At 42.2% G+C, this 19029-nt stretch overlaps 1 protein-coding gene across 4 annotated transcripts in view; it reads left to right on the forward strand.

The window, feature by feature from the left end:
* OPN4 (opsin 4) overlaps window positions 1–19029 on the forward strand; it is a 93815-nt gene that overhangs the window by 50671 nt on the left and 24115 nt on the right. For all 4 annotated transcript variants that reach the window (XM_083146345.1, XM_083146346.1, XM_083146347.1 and 1 more), the window contains 4 exons: window positions 1101–1304; window positions 4122–4293; window positions 13201–13362; window positions 18519–18626. In XM_083146345.1, coding sequence (XP_083002471.1) covers window positions 1101–1304; window positions 4122–4293; window positions 13201–13362; window positions 18519–18626 — 646 coding nt within the window. The remainder of the gene's footprint in view (window positions 1–1100; window positions 1305–4121; window positions 4294–13200; window positions 13363–18518; window positions 18627–19029) is intronic.

The following is a 19029-nucleotide window of genomic DNA, read 5'->3' on the forward strand; positions in this document are numbered from 1 at the left end:
AGAAATATCTACATAATAATCAGATAATACAGAGATCTTGGTTGCATATATCTGCAGATATATGGCTAAGCCCCCAGGCCGTACATCAAGGCGTCTCTGTGTCACTGGGGGTCCCTAATACTGGGTATGGGTCTGGGGTGTGGTCCCCCATCATGCCAGCACAGGCTGACCACTCCAGGGCAGCACACAAATAGGGGTTAATAAGAAGCACATAAGTGCTATGTAAGGAAGTGAAGGTGTGAATAAAATAATACAAAATATATACAATGTGATAGGGAAAACATAAGTGTTAATAAAGTGTTAGGATGTGCTAACCTGAAGCAGCCCAGCCATACCAGCACATCCCTGGTCCCAATGATGCATTGCGCGGGTGACGTCATGACATCACGGCACACCCAAGCAATGCATCATTGGGACCGGGAATGTGTGAAGATTGGATGAGGGGCGCCACCTGTGTGTCCTGATTGAGTAGTTTTAAATAAACAATATTCCCTTATTCATAAAGGGTGTCAGCCAGTCTTTAAGTAAACAAGTAGTGGTAAAATACTCAAGAGATATGTAGACAATGGATAAAGTAATGGCGACATTGTTTAAAAGCAGCAATCTGGAACCGGAGATAAACGGTTAAAAAAAATATATATATAGGCGTTTAAATGGTATAAAAAAGAGGGTATTTATTATTGATTTAAATAAATACCCAATTAGTCGTTGCTACTTTATACATTGTCTACATATATATATATATATATATATATATATATATATATATATCTTTCAAAAACTCTAAATATATAAAATATATAGGTCCAGATGCACTAAGCTTCAAAAAGTGATAAAGTGCACAGTGATAAACAACCATCCAATCAGCTTCTGCCTGACATTTTTCAAACACAGTCTGTGACATGGTAGTTAGGAGCTGAATGGCTGGCTGTTTATCACTCTGCAATGTATAACTTTTTGAAGCTTAGTGCATCTGGCCCTTTGTGTTTAACAATAGTGGAACAGATGAGGATTTTCCAGCAGGACATGATGCAAAGAATTCGATCTCTGACATATAACATTATTTAACTTGTTTTCATCTTTTTTTATTGTTTTGGTAGGATGCGAGTTATATGCTTTCTGCGGTGCCCTATTTGGGATCACGTCCATGATTACATTGATGGTGATTGCTGTGGATAGGTATTTCGTAATCACCCGACCGCTCGCCTCCATTGGAGTGATGTCCAAGAAGAGGGCAGTGTTAATCCTTTTAGGTGTTTGGCTGTATTCTTTGGCGTGGAGCCTTCCTCCCTTCTTTGGTTGGAGTAAGTTTGGATGACTGATTTGACAGATGATATGAGCTAGGCATCACAATGACATCTCAAAATCAAGTTAGACGTCAACTTAGAGATAGAAATTCTTGGCCTGTAATTAATTTTTAGATATGCAAACAACAAGGATTAGGCTTCTTAAAAAGATACTTCTTGCACAGCGTTTATGGTTAAAATGGTTTAAGTGTAAGTTAAATAGAAAATAAATGTAGCTAAAAACAATACATTCAAAACACACAAAAACATCACAATCTTAGCGAGATTTAAACATTCTCTTGCATGATGTATGAGGAAACATTTGTTTTCTTGTATCATTCTTACACACAAAGAATGGCATTGTACTGATTATATGGCGAATACAGGTGTCAGACAAAATGCAGATAGGACAGTTAACTTACTGCTTTGCCCCTCCAGTCTCTGCAGATGTAAGTAGCTACATTGGGATTGGAACCCCACCAATAGGAAAATAAAAAAACACAAGTTTTTAGTAATTGTAAACATTATTGCAGTAATTTAAAAAAGTAGGCATGCTTTATGCTATTAGGGGAATATGAAAAATGTGAGCATCCCATGAATGTATGTAGGCAGATGCATTATGCTTTAATATATAGGGTGTGGCCTTGTTGGGGGTTTCAGAGTCGGAGTAGGGGGTATGGTCTTATGGGCAAAACTCCAGGTTTCTTCTCTGCAGGGGTCCAGAGATGCTGAGCTGTACCCACTGCCAGCTCCTACAATGGGACAGGAGGCGCCGTCGCACCGTTTGCGCCGTCGCTGCATTGGGCTGGTGAGAGAGGGAGGGAGCAGCGTCTCGCTAAGGGGTGAGAGGGGTGTGTTGAGATGCGGCGATGGCAGGGTGGCTGGTGAGAGATCTAAGTATAATTTATTTGCAGACTAGTGCAGTTGGAAATATGATGCTTGTACATACAGTGTACTTGCAGTTAAATTAATTTAACAGATATACCTGTAGATAAAATTTGTTGGGAATGGAAATGAGCCACATACTCAGCGAAAAGAAAAAAGCTAGACGTTTACAAAATATGGGTTGGGTCATTTGGGAAGGGAATTCAGTTATTTAAATCAAGACAAAACTTTTCTTAGTAACTGAGAAAATTAGATCAGGCCTTGAAAAAGAGCTTTTTATTCACACGATGATTGGGACCGTTGGCTGTTTTTGCATATTTTTATTTTCAATCTTTGCCAAACAGAATTACTTTGCAGATCATACTTCAATCAGGTGATAATCAGTGAACTACTGTTGGCGTCACTGGACATCACCAGGCACAATCACGTTCATCCAATAAATCTAACCCGTAACCTGCCAATATTCAGTAAGGCAACCTCTAAATGTACTGCCACATTCCCAGAAGGAGCCAAAGGAGGGTGGATTCCATATACATATAAGCCCCCACCCTCCCTCATCTTTGACCCCTTTGGCACTGCACATGTACCCGCAATCCATAAGATCACATGGGTGTGCACATTCCCACATACAGGTAACTGGCAAGCGTGGCTAGTTTACATTGCAATAAGTACCATGACCCATTTGTAGGTAAAAATGAGGGAAATCACCCCTGGTATATCCCTTTAAATCCCTTGTGTGTTATTGCACTCCTGCACACAGGGAAAGACAAGACTAACTGCCGCTGCAGCTGCCTCTCTCCTCAGCTCAGCACACAGCACTGAGCAGCATGTGCTGGGCTTGGGAGGGGGGCTGTGCTGCAGTCCAGAACCTTATTCCTAGAGGAGTTGTGGCCCGCAGGTAGTGGGGCCCACTGGGTGTTTACCTTGTACCGCTGTTGGCCAGTCCTACCCTGTTAGTGCATATAAACATACATATTATCAAGTCTCTAATATATGTGCTGGATGGTTCCCCCAGGGTTTAGCAGTGTTGTATACTGTACATTGGGCACCATGCAGCACCCGGGAATCAACATAAGGCTTGACATACTCCTATGCCCACCCCCAGACTAGCCCTTCTACTCCACGTGACATTTCTGTCCTCCCTGATCTCACCTTAGGACACCTGTATAACGGTTTGACAGGTGTACCACCACAGCGGTGGTATTAGAAGGAGCCTTCGGAAAAAGCCTTTTGACATATTTTTTAAAATGTGCACATTTTGTTCTGGGTTCTATAAGTCCACACAACCAAGACTTTTCTGGACAACTTTAAATGTGGTTTACGCAATGAAAGCCATAGTGGGGGAGATTTTTCCACATCCCTGGACTTTATTGTTTTTCTTTTAAAATAGGCTTTTCCCATCATTGTACATGCCAGGGAGTGGGAGTTATAGGAAATGAAAGTTCTTCCACACACCATTTTTGATTTATCTTGAATTCCTTAAATAATGTAATCATACATTTGTGCGACATTGGCCTTTCCAATCCACGTGGTGGTCACCTGCAAGTGCTTGCTGATCACACAGGATGGTGGGAAAGGTAATATTTTTCATTTTGTCAGCACCACCCCATAAAGCAGACAGTTAGTTGGACTCATCATATGCAGTTTTATATTATTAGTATCCTATGAGTCCTAATCATCATTCCAGCAAAGAGATTAACGATGTCGCACCTAAAACCTTATCATGTCATCCTCTTACAGCTAAGTTGAGTCCTACATTACATTCATTATCTTTACATTTTGGCTACAGTATTTTATTTATCAATGTGACCACCACCACTACTACTACTGCTACATTGTGGATTATTGAACAATTATGATTGAAGTTATGTTTCACTGTACAATTTCACTACAATACATTTTTCCTACATAATACTAGATAATATTTACGGTTTTATTTATATTTTAAAGGTGCCTATGTTCCCGAAGGCCTCATGACTTCCTGCACATGGGACTATATGACCTTCACGCCTTCGGTTAGAGCCTACACTATGCTCCTCTTTTGCTTTGTCTTTTTTATCCCCCTTTTCATCATTATCTATTGCTACATCTATATTTTCAAGGCCATCAAGAATACAAACAGGTGATTTATTTAGTTCTGTCCTTTGGTAATGTAATTAATTTATATCAACAGTGCACATGAGTGAAATGTTTATTATATCAAGCCAAACCACTATCAAAGGCAGTTCAATTGGATTTTTTATCTAGAAATATGTGTTAGAAATTCCTCGGTGATCACAACTGTATTGTGAGTTGCTTTAATTATATGTCTTAGGAAACGAGGACATCAATGTGACATGTCCATAAAAGGTGCTTGATATATTTTTATGGACACCACACTACCAAGTGTAGCAAACAGGGTTTATGAACATGTGCAAATTCTTTTGAGTATATGAAAAATATAATTGAGTTATTCTACATAGTAATATAGTAACATAGTAGGAAAGGTTGAATAAACACGTTCAACCTATTCTAACTAGACTCATTGGAGTATGTCCTAGATGTGATATCCTCCCCCAGGATTATACATTTTGATTCCATTTTTTAATTGACTAGTTTGTTGGATATGGCCTCATTTAACCAGCTTATCCCTTCACTAGACCATAACTTCCTTATACATGTTCTCCATACCTTTTATTAACTTAGTTGACCTTCTGTGAACTTTTACTTTATTTTACCAGATTTGTACTCTGAACTCCAGATGAGGCCTAACTATGTCTTATAGAGTGGCACAATTACAGTGTCTATTGGCCTTATTAATTGTTGCTTGGCATTGAGTATGCATATTACAGATAGAGCCCCTCTTTTCCAATGCTGCCAGCTCATCATGGAGATGTGTCTGGCAGAACTGGCGGCATGGCTGATGGTGGGTATGTGTGAGCGTCTCACTTGCTCACGCGTACCACTCAGCAAGGCGGCAGGGAGCGGTACAGGGTTGTTCCCTGCCTGTCTCCGCTTCAGGGAGATAGGCAAGGAGCAGGCAGAGCGGACAGTGAGCAGGAGAGATGGCTGCAGGACTTTTGGGAGAATGGGGCACGCGAGTATCTCATGCGCTCGTCGTGTGCCCCATTCTGGTGGATGGGCAGGGGACGCCGCATGGTGATAGAATCGCCAGTAGCCGCTCTAATGAGAGCCGCTCCATCTGTAGTTTATAATCAAATTGTACTTCTAGGTCCTTTTCCATTTACAATACCCCTAACTCCAACCACATTTCTATCTAGCACATTGATTATGTCTCCCAAGATGCATAATCTTACATTTAGCAACATTGAAATGCATTTTCCATTTTCGTGCCCACTCCCCAAGTTTGATTAAGTACCTATGTAGTACGGATACATCCTGGCCTGATTAAATCACTCTGCACAGTTTAGTATCGCCCGTGAAGATGAATACTTTGCTTAAAATACCATCCTCTGTATAATTTTTTACCCATATAGAAGTTCTTTCCCCTAATCCCAATACCTCCATTTTGTAAACCAGCCCTTTGTGGGGCACTGTGTCCAAGGCCTTTGCAAAGTCCAGGTATACCACATCTACTGCGTTTCCATTGTCTAAGGTTCATACTTACTCAAAGAAGCTAATCAGGTTAGTCTGACACAAGCGATCCTTTACAAACCCATTTTGGTTTCCACTGATATATTAAATTTGCACTAAATAATCCTGGATACCATCTCTTAATATTCCTTCAAATTTTTTTCCTATAACCGATGTTAGGCTCACTGGTCTATAATTTTCGGGGTCTTCCCTTTTACCCTTTTTTAAATATTGGTACCACTTCAGCTAATCTCCAGTCCACTCCCTAGGTATCTAACTCCTCCCTTAGTTCCATCAGAACTCTCAGGTGAATTCCATCTAAAAATCAAGTTTTTATTTTGCAGAGTCATTTAAGGACCTCTTCTGCATTGAAATCTATATTTAATCACCCCCCTCCTTTAATGGTGCCTGTGGCTTCCCATGTTTGGTCCTCTCTAGCAAAAAAATTAAGATAATGCTTTTGCTTTATCCTCAGCAATGCTTTTACCATCCACATCAGTTATTAGGCCTATGTTCTCATTTTTAATCTTTTACTATTGATGTATAGTATTTATTTTAAAAAATAGGATTGGTTTTGCTTTCTAATGCCATATTCTTTTTGATTTCCCTTTTGGCTGTTTTGATTTTCCTTTTACAAACTTTTTTAGCTCTTGGACAAAACCATGTGCACTGCAGGGGGGCAGATGTAACTTGTGCAGAGAGAATTAGATTTGGGTGAGTTATTTTGTTTTTTGTGCAGGGAAAATACTGACTGCTTTATTGTTACACTGCAATATAGATCTCACTTTGAAGCAAAACCCCACCCAAATCTAACTCTCTCTGCACAAGTTAAATCTGCCCCACCTGCAGTGCAGATGGTTTTGTCCATTTGAGAAGTTTGTTTCATACTTACTGTATAGACATTTTCAGATAATCAGTTCTTTCAATCTTTGTAGTAGCAGATGCTAATGCACAGGTACATGGGACAGGTTGCTGTAGTATTATATTATGCATCAGACAGCACAGACTGGAAATAATGCCCTGTGTTCAGCATGGTAAACAAGGCTTGTGAGTTCAATAGTGTAAATCCACAATTCCCCACAACTCCTCATCCAATGGCAAGTACTATTACTGCCTGGATCCTGTCTTTGTACAGATCTGTGCAGAATTCCTCATCTCTCTGAACTTTTAATAATTCTGCTTTAATGCTGCTGTGTCTCTCTATGAGGGCCAGATGTACTAAGCTTTGAAAAGTGATAAAATGGACAGTGATAAATGACCAACCAATCAGAACCAGCATGTAACAAAGCAGTTAGGAGCTGAATGGTTGTTGGTTTATTACTTTCCACTTTATTACTTCAAACCACCCATGACAACTGCAGTAAAAGACACAAGGACGGCTGCAACTGTGTCCAACTCAGAATTAACCCCTTCCCGACATTTGACGTACATGTACGTCATGGTCGGGAAGTACTTCCCGACATTTGACGTACATGTACGTCATGGCTTCTAACTGTCACTGCGTCTAGAGACGCAGTGACAGTTAGGTGATGTCTGCTGTCCCTGACAGCAGACATCCCCCCTCGTCGCCCAGGGGGGGCAGGGGTGCCCCCCCCGGTCGGCGATCGCTGTGATTGGCTGTTCAAATGTGAACAGCCAATCACAGCTATTTCTGTGTTACCGGCGGCTATGCCGCTCGGTAACACAGAAATCGGTGGTGATCGGTGCAGCACCGATCACCACCGATCCGCAGACACCCCCTCCCACCCCCCCGGCAGCTCACCGTCCAGGGCAGCAGCACCCGGCAGTCGCAGCTGGAGCGCACGCAGCGTGCGCTCCCCCCCCCCACCCCCGTACCCACAGCAGCAGCAGCAGCAGCATGAGCTGCTAAAAATAAAAATAAATCAAATCAGCTGAATTTTATATATATATATATATATATATATATATATATACACATGTGTATATGTGTGTGTGTATATATATGTGTGTATACATATATATATATATATATATATATATACACACACACATATATATATATGTGTGTATATATATATATATATATATATATATACATATATATATACACACATATATACACATATATACATATACATACACACACACACACACACATATATATACATAGATATTCCCGACATATGACGTATATATACGTCATGGTCGGGAGGTACTTCCCGACCGAAGACGTATATATACGTCATGGTTTTACTGTCACCGCGTCTATAGACGCGGTGACAGTTTGGAGATGTCTGCTGTCCCTGACAGCAGACATCCCCCCTCGCGGCGATCGCTGCGATTGGCTGTTCAAATGTGAACAGCCAATTGCAGCGTTTTCTGTGTTACCGGCGGCTAAGCCGCTCGGTAACACAGTGATCGGTGCTGTACAGCACCGATCACCACCGATCGCCAGCCCCCCCCCCCCTCCCACCCGGCAGCCCCCCTCCCTCCCACCCACCCGGCTGCCGCAGCGCCAGCACCGCTCCCACCCCCCCGCCAGCCGCAGCGCCAGCCCCCATCCCAAAGCTGGTGACCAAAATGGGGTCACTTGTGGGGGGGTTCCACTGTATTGGTGCTTCGGGGGTCTTGCTAATGCGACATAGCACCCACCATTCATTCCACCACCAAAAATCACTCCTTCCCTTCTGAGTCCTGCCATGCACCCAACTGGTATTTTTTGGTCACATGTGAGGCATTGCCGTACTCGGGAGAAATTGGGGCACAGATTTTGGGGTGCTTTGTCTCCTTCATTCCTTGTGAAAATTAAAAATTTTGAGCCAGAACTGCATTTTTCTGTAAAAAATTACATTTTTTTACAGAAAAATGCAGTTCTGGCTCAAAATTTTTAATTTTCACAAGGTATGAAGGAGAAAAAGCACCCCAAAATCTGTGCCCCAATTTCTCCCGAGTACGGCAATGCCTCACATGTGACCAAAAAATACCAGTTGGGTGCATGGCAGGACTCAGAAGGGAAGGAGTGATTTTTGGATTTTGCAGCACAGATTCTGGTTGAATGACCCCCGAAACACCCATACAGTGGAACCCCCCCACAAGTGACCCCATTTTGCAAACTACACCCTTCAGGGAATTCATCAAGGGGTATAGTGTACATTTCAAACCCCCCGGGGTTTCACCAATTTTGATACAACTGAGCTGTGAAAATGAAAAATTTATTTTTTTCATTTTCACTGCCCAGTTGTACCACAATTGGTGAAACCCCTGGGGGTTTGAAATGTACACTATACCCCTTGATGAATTCCCTGAAGGGTGTAGTTTGCAAAATGGGGTCACTTGTGGGGGGGTACCTAACTTTTAGCATTTTATGGTGCCTAGAAACCTACATGGTGCCTAAAAAATAATCTCATAAAAAGGAGGCTCCAAAATCAAGTAGGTGCTCCTTCTATTATGAAGCCTGTGGTTTGGTCACCGTGCATACTAGGGCCACATATAGGATATTTATGAAAACCAAAGAATTGGGGGAATCAATTTTTAGTCACATTTCTCTAGTAAAATCTACTGTGTTCCTTAGAAAAATGTATTAAAATTGAAAATCCGAAAAAAAAATGAAATTTTGAAATTTCACCTACACTTTGTTTTAATTCCTGTGAAACACCTAAAGGGTTAACATACTTCCAAAATGCTGTTTTGAATACTGTGAGGGGTGCAGTTTTTGAAATGGCATCATTTATGGGGGTGTCTCACATACAAGTCCCTCAAAGTCACATCATAACTGACCTGGTCCCTAAAAAAATCAGTGTTTGAAATTTTCTTGAAAATTTGAGAATTTGCTATTCATATTTTAAGCCTCCTAGTGTCCAAAAAAATGAAAATGAGGTTGAAATAATGATGGAAACATAAAGTAGACATATGGTCTATGTTAGTTATTCACTATTTTGAGTGGTAAGATTATTTGTCTCACAAGCAGAAAATTTAACATTTTGCAAATCGCTAAATTTTCCATTTTTTCACGATATTTTGGTATTTTTCACAAAAAAACACAGACTGTATCGACGAAAATTTACCACTAACTTGAAGTACAATGTGTCACGAAAAAACAATCTCAAAATCACTGGGATAAGTAAAAGCAAAAAAAAGTTATCCCCACTTAAGTGAGACATGTCAGAATTGAAAAAAAGGGCTCTGTCAGGAAGGCAAAAACAGGCTCTGTCAGGAAGGGGTTAAAACATACAGTATGAGGAGTGATCTTGCTATTTCACCCCCTCAACAGACCCCTGTTTCCATCCCAATCCCCCCCTGGGCATACCCACTGCTGATGCATAGTTAATTGGCTCTTTCCCATGAGCCCTGCTAAAGGTGCCCATACACTAGTAAGATTTATCTTCATATCTGGCTGGTTGGATCAAAAACATGGTTATGGATGAGTGACAGTTTGTCAGTTTTCCAGCATTTCCAAGCAAATGGTCAACTGTCATTTGCTCTCATCCGTAACCAGGTTTTGATACCAACCAGCCAGATCTGAAGATAAATCTGCGTGTGTATGGCCACCTTTAGTGTATGGCACCTTGAGCGAGATGTATCGAACCTTGGAAAGAGATAAAGGGAAGATAGATAACATACCAGCTCCTAACTGCCTGGTTACAGGCGCTGGATTGATCATTACTTTATCTCTCTCCAATGTTTGAAAAGTCTTGCACTATAACAACACATTCTACAATGCCCCGTTATTCCACACCAATGTACAAATGCTCCATCAATATTCACCTCTTCATGCTTGCATACCCTAGCCTATATTAGATGCTCAAATATATACACTTCGGTACTTGTTTCCTAGCACGGTCACACCGATTTACATCGGGGTGGTCGTGTCGTAAAAATTGCGTCCATCGCATGCGATTTGGTCGCATGCGATGCGATCGACGCGACCGAATCGATTTTTTGATTGAATCAAATGTGAATCGGGTACCTGGGACCCGATTTTACATTGGATTCAATGTAAAATATTCCCTAGACCCCCAAATTTTACAACGTAAACCCCACCCCATGATAGACGCCAACCCGAAGCTTGGGGCGCGCAGCGAGCCCGCGAGGGGCGGCGGTGCGCCCTTTTCATTCCCCTACTATCCACGTCGTCGTGGAGTTGAGAATATATAGTGTAGCGAGCGCAGTGAGCCACCGAGCCCGAAGCGTGGCGAGCGCAGCGAGCCCCGCGAGGGAACGCGTATAACTTCACAGGTATACGCGTCCCCACGCGGGGCGCGCTGCGCTCGCCACGCTTCGGGCTTGGTGGCTCGTTGCGCTCGCCACACTATATATTCTCAACTCCACGCCGACGTGAATAGTAGGGGAATGAAAAGGTCGGAGGACGCGCACCGCTGACCCTCACGGGCTCGCTGCGCTCGCCACGCTTCGGGTTGGCGTCTATCGTGGGGTGACGATGGGGCCATATATAATGTGAAATGGGTCATATTGGCCCATTTCACATTTTTTCACATTTTTTTCAATGTGAGATGGACTTAATCAAGTCCATCTCATCTTGTGCCATTATAATGGCACAAGACCGACGAGATGCTCACGATTTCAATGTTAAAAATATTTTAACATTGAAGCCTATGGCAAAATCGGGGGGCATCGCGTCGGTCGCATCGGGACCAATGTTAATGGTCCGACCGACGCGATGCCCCCGATTTCTTACCTTTGCCGGCAAAATGGACCTGATTTCAAACGAAATCCGGTCCATCGTTGGGATCGTGTACCTTAACTTAAAGGTACACGATCCCAACGATTGTGGCCTTGCTAGGAAACAAGTACCTACACTTCTTATACAATTCCACCCAACATATCCACCTATGTCATTTATGCATCCACTCTCATTAAACCTTTATTATGATTGCTGAGGGACCTTTTTGAGATACATCACATACTTGTCAATGTTGTTCAACCTTGAATGTTCTGCTGTTTGTTTACACTCATGCACATAGTTTGCAATTGTGTGGAGACAATTATTCAAATGGGAAAAACTCAAATAATCCTAAACAATACAGGGGGTAGACTCCCAAAAATGTCAGGTTACATAAAGCAATGTGGTCTATGATGTCATTTATTACCATGTTGTAATGATGTCTATGATGTCATTTATTACTATGCTAGTAAAGTTTTAAAGTAGAGAAGAGGTTTAAAGCATTAACCAATGTCAATGAGTTACACTGCTGTGAAGCTTCACTATAGCACCGGTCCTGGGGCATATAAAGACTGTGGGTTAGATGGACTAAACTTCAAAAAGTGATCAAGTGGATGGAGATAAACTACCAGCCAATCAGGCCAATATAACCTGTAACATGATAGTTAGGAGTTGGTTGGCTGGTTCTTCATCTCCATACACTTGATCACTTTTTGAAGCTTAGCACATGTACCACTGACCTCTCATAAAGGAGTTTGTACCAATCAACAGTAAATGGGAAGCCTGACCCAAAAGAACAGAATGCAGGACAAAGTCGCAAATTGGCACACTATACAATTTACTTTATTTCTACAGTACTGTATCATACTTTCAAGGGAGATAAGTTGTCCGTAGTAACCAATGAGCTTCTGGTTGTCATTTTATAGGCATGGCTGGATCAGTGATAGCCAGAAGCTGATTGCTGGGGCATCATCTCCACTTTATTATTATTATTATTATTTTATTTATAAGGCGCCACAAGTGTTTCGCAGCGCCGTACAAAGGAACAATACAGGGAGACAAAGCTTGGCATAACATTGAATAAATAACAAAACTAGAGTACAAATAAAGAGCACCACAGTTCAATACACATTACAGCTTAAATATAAGTAGTGAGGACTCAATCAACATACAACTAGAGGCTTGAGGCCAATGATGGAGATGGGTATGCAGACGAAGATGGTCACTGAGTGAGTATAGGAGAGCTGTGAGTGAAATGTGAAGAGAAGTGGGCTTTGACAACAGGAGGGAAGAGGGCCCTGCTCGGAGGAGCTTACAATCTAGTACACTTTATCTCTCTATCTCTCTCAATGGGGCAGATGTATTACGCCTTAACAAGAGATAAATGCAAGGGTGATAAAGGGCCAGATTCTCTAAGCTTCAAAAGTGATAAAATGGAGAGTGATAAACAGCCAGCCAATCAGCTCTTGCCTGAGAATTTTCAAACACAGTCTGTGACATGGCAGGTAGGACCTGATTGGCTGGCTGTTTATCACTATCCATTTTATCACTTTTGAAGCTTAGATAATCTGGCCCAAAGAGAGATAAACGTCCAGCCAATCACCTCCTAACTGCCATGTTACAGGCTGTGTTTGAAAAAAGTCAGTAAGGAGCTGATTGGCTGTGCGTTTATCACCCTAGCATTTATCTCTTGTTAAAGCTTAATACATCTGCCCCAGTGTTTCATACATCTTCACTAATTACTGTTGTGTAATGCTTTGAAGAAGGTTCTTAACTATTTACTTTTATTTTATAATACCACTTTACTTATAACAGGGCTGTTCAGAAAATAGGCTCAGATGACAACAAGCAATCCCATAAGCAATATCAGAAAATGAAGAATGAGTGGAAGATGGCAAAAATCGCTCTGATCGTCATCCTTCTCTATGTTATTTCATGGTCACCTTATTCAACTGTAGCTCTGGTGGCCTTCGCTGGGTAAGTTTCCCAATTATGTTTATGATATAGATATATTGCAAGATAAAGGAAAAATCTTACTATATGTTGCCATTCTCCCAGCCGGTGAGTTTAGATGTAAATTACTTATTATGTATGGTTCAAGAAATACCATGAATCCTGATTACGTGTTTGATATCCTTCAGATGTAGATTAATGATATAAAAGAAGGCTAATATCTAGGCAAACAGTTCAATGTGGACAAACTTTATCCCCGGCTTGAGGAGGCAGGGAGGAAATCTGTAATTGGCCATGCAGTGCCTGGCATGACATGTTCCTCTGAAACCCGCATTTGATACCCCTTCACGACGGGTGCTAGGCTAAAATTGACATTGACTCTGGGACACTGCTCACACTGGAGTTTATTTACTACAATATGAGTTCTATTTCAGATGGGATGCTGCTATGGGCCATGGCAACATCCCATCTGCAATAGAACTCCAATCTTAAGTAAATAAACTCCACCATAGCATTTCACCTAGACATTGAACTTGTTATCATATATTCATTACATACATATTTTCCAACCACTAACATATAGATTTTACTATTCAATTATACGGGTTGGGTATAAGATCCCGGTGGTAGGAGTCCTGGCTGTGGAATCCCAATGCTGAGAATGCTGAAGGCTTTCAGGTAAGTATTTTACCCTTACCCTAATCCAGGGCCACCGTTAGGGGGACTGCTGGGACCGCTGGGACTCTAGTTCTCAGTCGGGCGGTCTATCCAGTATAATTTGTCATAAATAAAGTTCACATTTCCCTAGAAGCAATGTAGCAGTCGAACAGTGTGGCCAGAGCTGCAGACACTGGTGGTCACAGCAAGCACGTTGGAGGTTTGACGAAGCGGCTCTGCATATTTTGTCAATCCCACAATTTCTGATGGCAGCCCTGCTCTAACATATACTCATAATACATTGAAGAGAGGTTTATAGTAGGAGACTGCATGTGGTTCTCATTTACAAACTAATCTTCAGTATAGGACAGGCAGAAAAATTAGAATATACCTATTCAATGCATCCGTGGATCCACAAATGCCACAATTTAGCGGCAGTTTTGGCTAATGCAGATTCAACTTTCTAAAGAGTCAAAGCTGCTGTTAGTAAGTAACCTGAGCATAGCATGTACTCCGGTCCGGGTTTTTGCTGTTGCAGTGGTGACAGGCAGTCTGTTCACAGCAGGAACTCCGGCCCTGGTTTTGGTGCTCACAGTCTGTGATGTCTGAGTGGGGGCGTGGGCAGCACCTGCTTTATAAGTCTTCCTTTCTGGCTAGACAAGTGCTGCTGAATTTGTCTCACAGCTTCCTGTCAGTGTTACTTTGAATCTCTGCCAGTTCAGTTAGAATCCTTACTAGTTAGTCAGGATAGAAACTGTTTAGCCTGTGTTTGTCTGTCAGTTAGAATCCTTGCTAGCTAGTCAGGATAGAAACTGTTTAGCAAGTGTGTGTCTGTCAGTTAGAATCCTTGCTAGATAGCTAGGATAGAAACTGCTCAGCCTGTGTGTGTTTGTTTGCCTCTGGAGTTTCTCTGGTTACAGCTTAGGCAGGCTGCTGGGATCTGTGGTGTCACCTTACAGACCCAGAGCTTGGCTGTAACTTGGCAGCCCACACAATAGTCATTCACCTCCTCCAGTGTATTGGGTATTCCACCTAGCCTTTACTTTGGAGAGGTCATTGTGTGGCTGTTTCTCCTTAAACTCTTGTGGGCATCAAACAGTATCATTTATTTTGTGAACCACCTTTTGAATATTGTTACTCCTGTGTATTGCACTTAACACCTTGCTACACCATATACGTAGTGGTACATCAGCAGTTCATGTGTTGACACCACCACTGCCATAACATCTGCATTGGGGAAAAGAGGGGGAAGCGTTCGCTGATTCACAACCGAATAGATTGAATAGGTCGAATGTAAATCCAGCCTATTATAGGTGAATAGTGGCGATATGTCCAACTTTCGTAAGCATCGGCACCAATTGAATACGTCCCTATATCAGCTCATCTTGCATGCTAGCTTACATTGATTGGATATTAAAGTCAGGGAACTAAAAACTAAAATAAAAATCCTTTTAAAACTACCACTTAGTTTAATAAATAACTGGCATCCAAGCAATAAGTGGTAAGAGTAACCTCAGCAGTGCTCAGCGAAATGCAGGAAAATAGATCTTTAGAAGGATTGATACATCACCCCTTTTAGGGGGTTATTCTGGTTGGTGCGGCCAAACGTGCGTACGTTCCATATCAGCGTACGCGGCCGTTGAGCTAAAGTCCACCCACAAAACAGCCGCATACGTATGGGCACAAACACCGACAAAGGGGGGTGGCGTACAATTGAGCGTACGCCAACGTACACGGACGGATCACCCCTTAGACTCCGACAACTGGCGTACAACAGAGCGTACGCCACCGTTAACGGACGTCTCTCGTCCGTCTTCCCACCGACTTCTTGCGGCTATCTGAGCATACGCCACCGTGCACGGATGGGTCTCTATTGTTTATTAAATTCATAGCAGATCATAAAGTGGTAGAGTTCTGTATTTTGGGTACCATACAAAGATTGTGTGCAAAATAGTGGCCATGGGCTGAAAACATTGCTGAAACATCCTTTGTAGCTGTTAGATGTGGTTTATGTATTTGTATCATACAGTAAATACAAAACATATGTTTGTATTAGAGTGAACACGTTGACACATGTCGACTTGTGTAGATTGAGTGTGCTACTGTGTAAAAAATATGAAAACACGTAGTGAATGTGTATAACTGTTTAACAAATACCTACCTTAGCATATATAAGCAGGTCTTTAAAAGATTCTTACCTTAAATTAAACAAACCTTTAAATGTAGAGAAGTATAGAAAGATAAGCTTCCAATGTGTTTGAGTGCTGTGTGTGGCTTGCAGGTAGTGAAATAATGGTTTGGACTTAATAGGCTGCAGCATTGCTTATTACATTCAGGTGTATGTGTTTGAGTAGTAATCAGCGTTAATTAGCAGACCCAGGCGTCCGCTGTCATGCGGTTTCTGTAGGGGTGGTTTGAGGTGGCGGTGGCGGCCGCCTGTTTTGTGTCCGAAAATGAACGGTGTTTTCGCCGATCGAGCGGTAGTAGCACCGTACATTTTTGGTGCACACCCCCCTGTACTCTCGCGTACAGGTTTTTTCGCACGGAAAGACCCATCCGTAAGCGTTGTGGAGTGGTCGCGCCTGCGCATTGGAGATGGTACGCATGCGCAGATAAAAAAAAAACCCGGAACGTACGCGTACGGCCCAGCCGCACGAACCAGAATAAACCCCTTAGTGTCTGTTGCTATAGAGCCAGGTTGCAGTTATTTAGCTGATAAAACTGGGCCCAGCTATGCCAAAATAATGAATTTATTTATAATACTACTACAACTACTACTAATAATAAAAGATAATATTTGTATTATTGCCATCACCCTACTGCCCAGGAAATAATTAATAAATGCCCTCTATTCATTGAAAGGTGGCATAGTTCTGTAAGACGAATGCCATCCTGCTTCCTGCTCACCTACTGGTATGGTGTGGATATCAGGGAATAAAAAAATACTTCCACCCCATGTGGGGTTCATCGAAGTTAATGCCCCCCTTCTCCGGCTACTGGCCATTGGGCTACTACTAATGAGATTTTTGTTTTAATTTTATACCATGGCCCCACTTCTTTATGTGGCAAACACCAGAGAGCACAAAGTTCATGCTCAGACTACAATTGCTGTGCTCCCAGCATCTTATTTAAAATAATGAAATAACACCTTCTTGGAGGTGTGTGTGTGGTTGTAAGGGGGGGGGGGGGGGTGTCTTTCCATAGGACTGCAATTCCAGGCTTCCATTAGCAGGGAGCACTTCTCATGGGAAGCCTCTTCTGCTTTTATTATTCCAGTTTCATTTTGCTACTACCCGGAGATGCGGTTGATGCAGCCCAGAGACTATGCTGTTTTTCGGCGACTGTGCAAGGTTTTATTTTGGGTTCTTTCTAGTATTGGAGAGGGACTACTCCAGTGGTTCCCAACCGGGGGTACTTGTTCCTCTGTGGGTACTCTGCAGCAGTGTTCCCTCTAAGCTGTGCGCGCGTGCGCGCGCACACAATTCGACAATCGTGCGCACAGACATTACAACAGAGCGCACAAAGCAGCAGTGGTCCATTTGTGCAGTTGTGGACTCAATTAATGTGTGTTTTACCCATTAACTACATTGTGTGCTGTGTTTTGAATGTTTAAATGTTTAGTATCATTTTGAAGTAAAGTTAACACAAATGCTGAACGTCATTTTCCAGTAATATATAAGTGACGCACAAAAATTTAAATTTCCTTCCAAAGTTGCACAGCCAAAATCTTTGGCCGCACACAGCCTTCGTAAAATTAGAGGGAACATTGCTCTGCAGACCAGTTGGGTGCACTTGAAATTAATATTCATAATGGAAAAAGTATCCCGATAGCGAAAGAAGTCTCCCATTACCATACCATGTCATCAGCATCTCCTCATGCTTTTACCTGACCAGCGATCCACTGGGAGCTACCTGCGCTGCCCTCACACATCAGTGATCACCTGTCCCCTATTTACATGGGTGAAGGAAGCAGGAGCATTAATCCAAAAGGCATTAGTGGGACCCCGGAGTACACAGTCCGTTCCCAGACAGAGAGGGACCTGATTCCTGGCCGCAGACTACTCCTCCGCTACTCCTTAATATAAGGACACGCATACTTCTTACTTTTGTACGTACTGTGGATATTTCAAATTGAGAGGTGGAGGTACTCATAAAGGAAAAGACTAATCAACGGGAGAGAGAAAAAGACTCGGAACCGCTGGGCTAGACCATGCACTGAGGCTCTGGGCTGCAGATTGAAATGAAAACAAGCGTTTTAGCTGGATGTAATTTTTCTTCAGATTTAAAAGAACATGTACCACCCACCAGTATAAATATTGTGCATGCTGCAGCCTGCATCAAAATGGATTCATAGCTGTACTGTAGTATAAGAAAGAGTGTGTGCTTACAGGTCTGCAGCTGTGTCTACTGATGAATCTTCTGTCATTATTACGGCTATGATCATTTAAACAGGGTTAAAAAGCTTTTAGAACTTACATTAACCTCTTAATGATGTTTTCTGATTGTGATGTCTTTCACCACAGATATTCGAATATCTTAACTCCGTACATGAACTCTGTACCTGCAGTAATTGCAAAGGCGTCTGCCATTCACAATCCCATTATCTACGCCATCACTCATCCAAAATATAGGTATGTATTACAGCAAGCAAACATATTGTGTACTTTATGGAGGGCTGGTTTCTGTGTTATTGGTGTGTCGCTATCAGCAGTGTGTGGACTATGGCAAATCTCATAAACAGATCCGGACGCATACATATGTAATTACCTCCCATTTTATCCAATTACAATGTGCTTTTTTAGCCCATGCCTATTGTGTGGTATCTGATGGCTGTATATAGTATTCAGTGCCAGCTCTACCATTAGGCAGCTGCCTAGGGTGCTGAGATCTATGGGGCGCCACCTAGTCTGCTTATCACAAAATGAAGGATATCTAGGAGGAAGACATCCTTGTAATTAATACATCTTGCTGCTGTGGAACTACTAATACACCACTCCACACTTTCACTTGAGGGGCTGGAAAGTGGGAACTGAA

This window comes from Crinia signifera, chromosome 6 (assembly GCF_055691185.1).
Source record: "Crinia signifera chromosome 6, ASM5569118v1, whole genome shotgun sequence".
Lineage (NCBI taxonomy): Eukaryota > Metazoa > Chordata > Amphibia > Anura > Myobatrachidae > Crinia > Crinia signifera.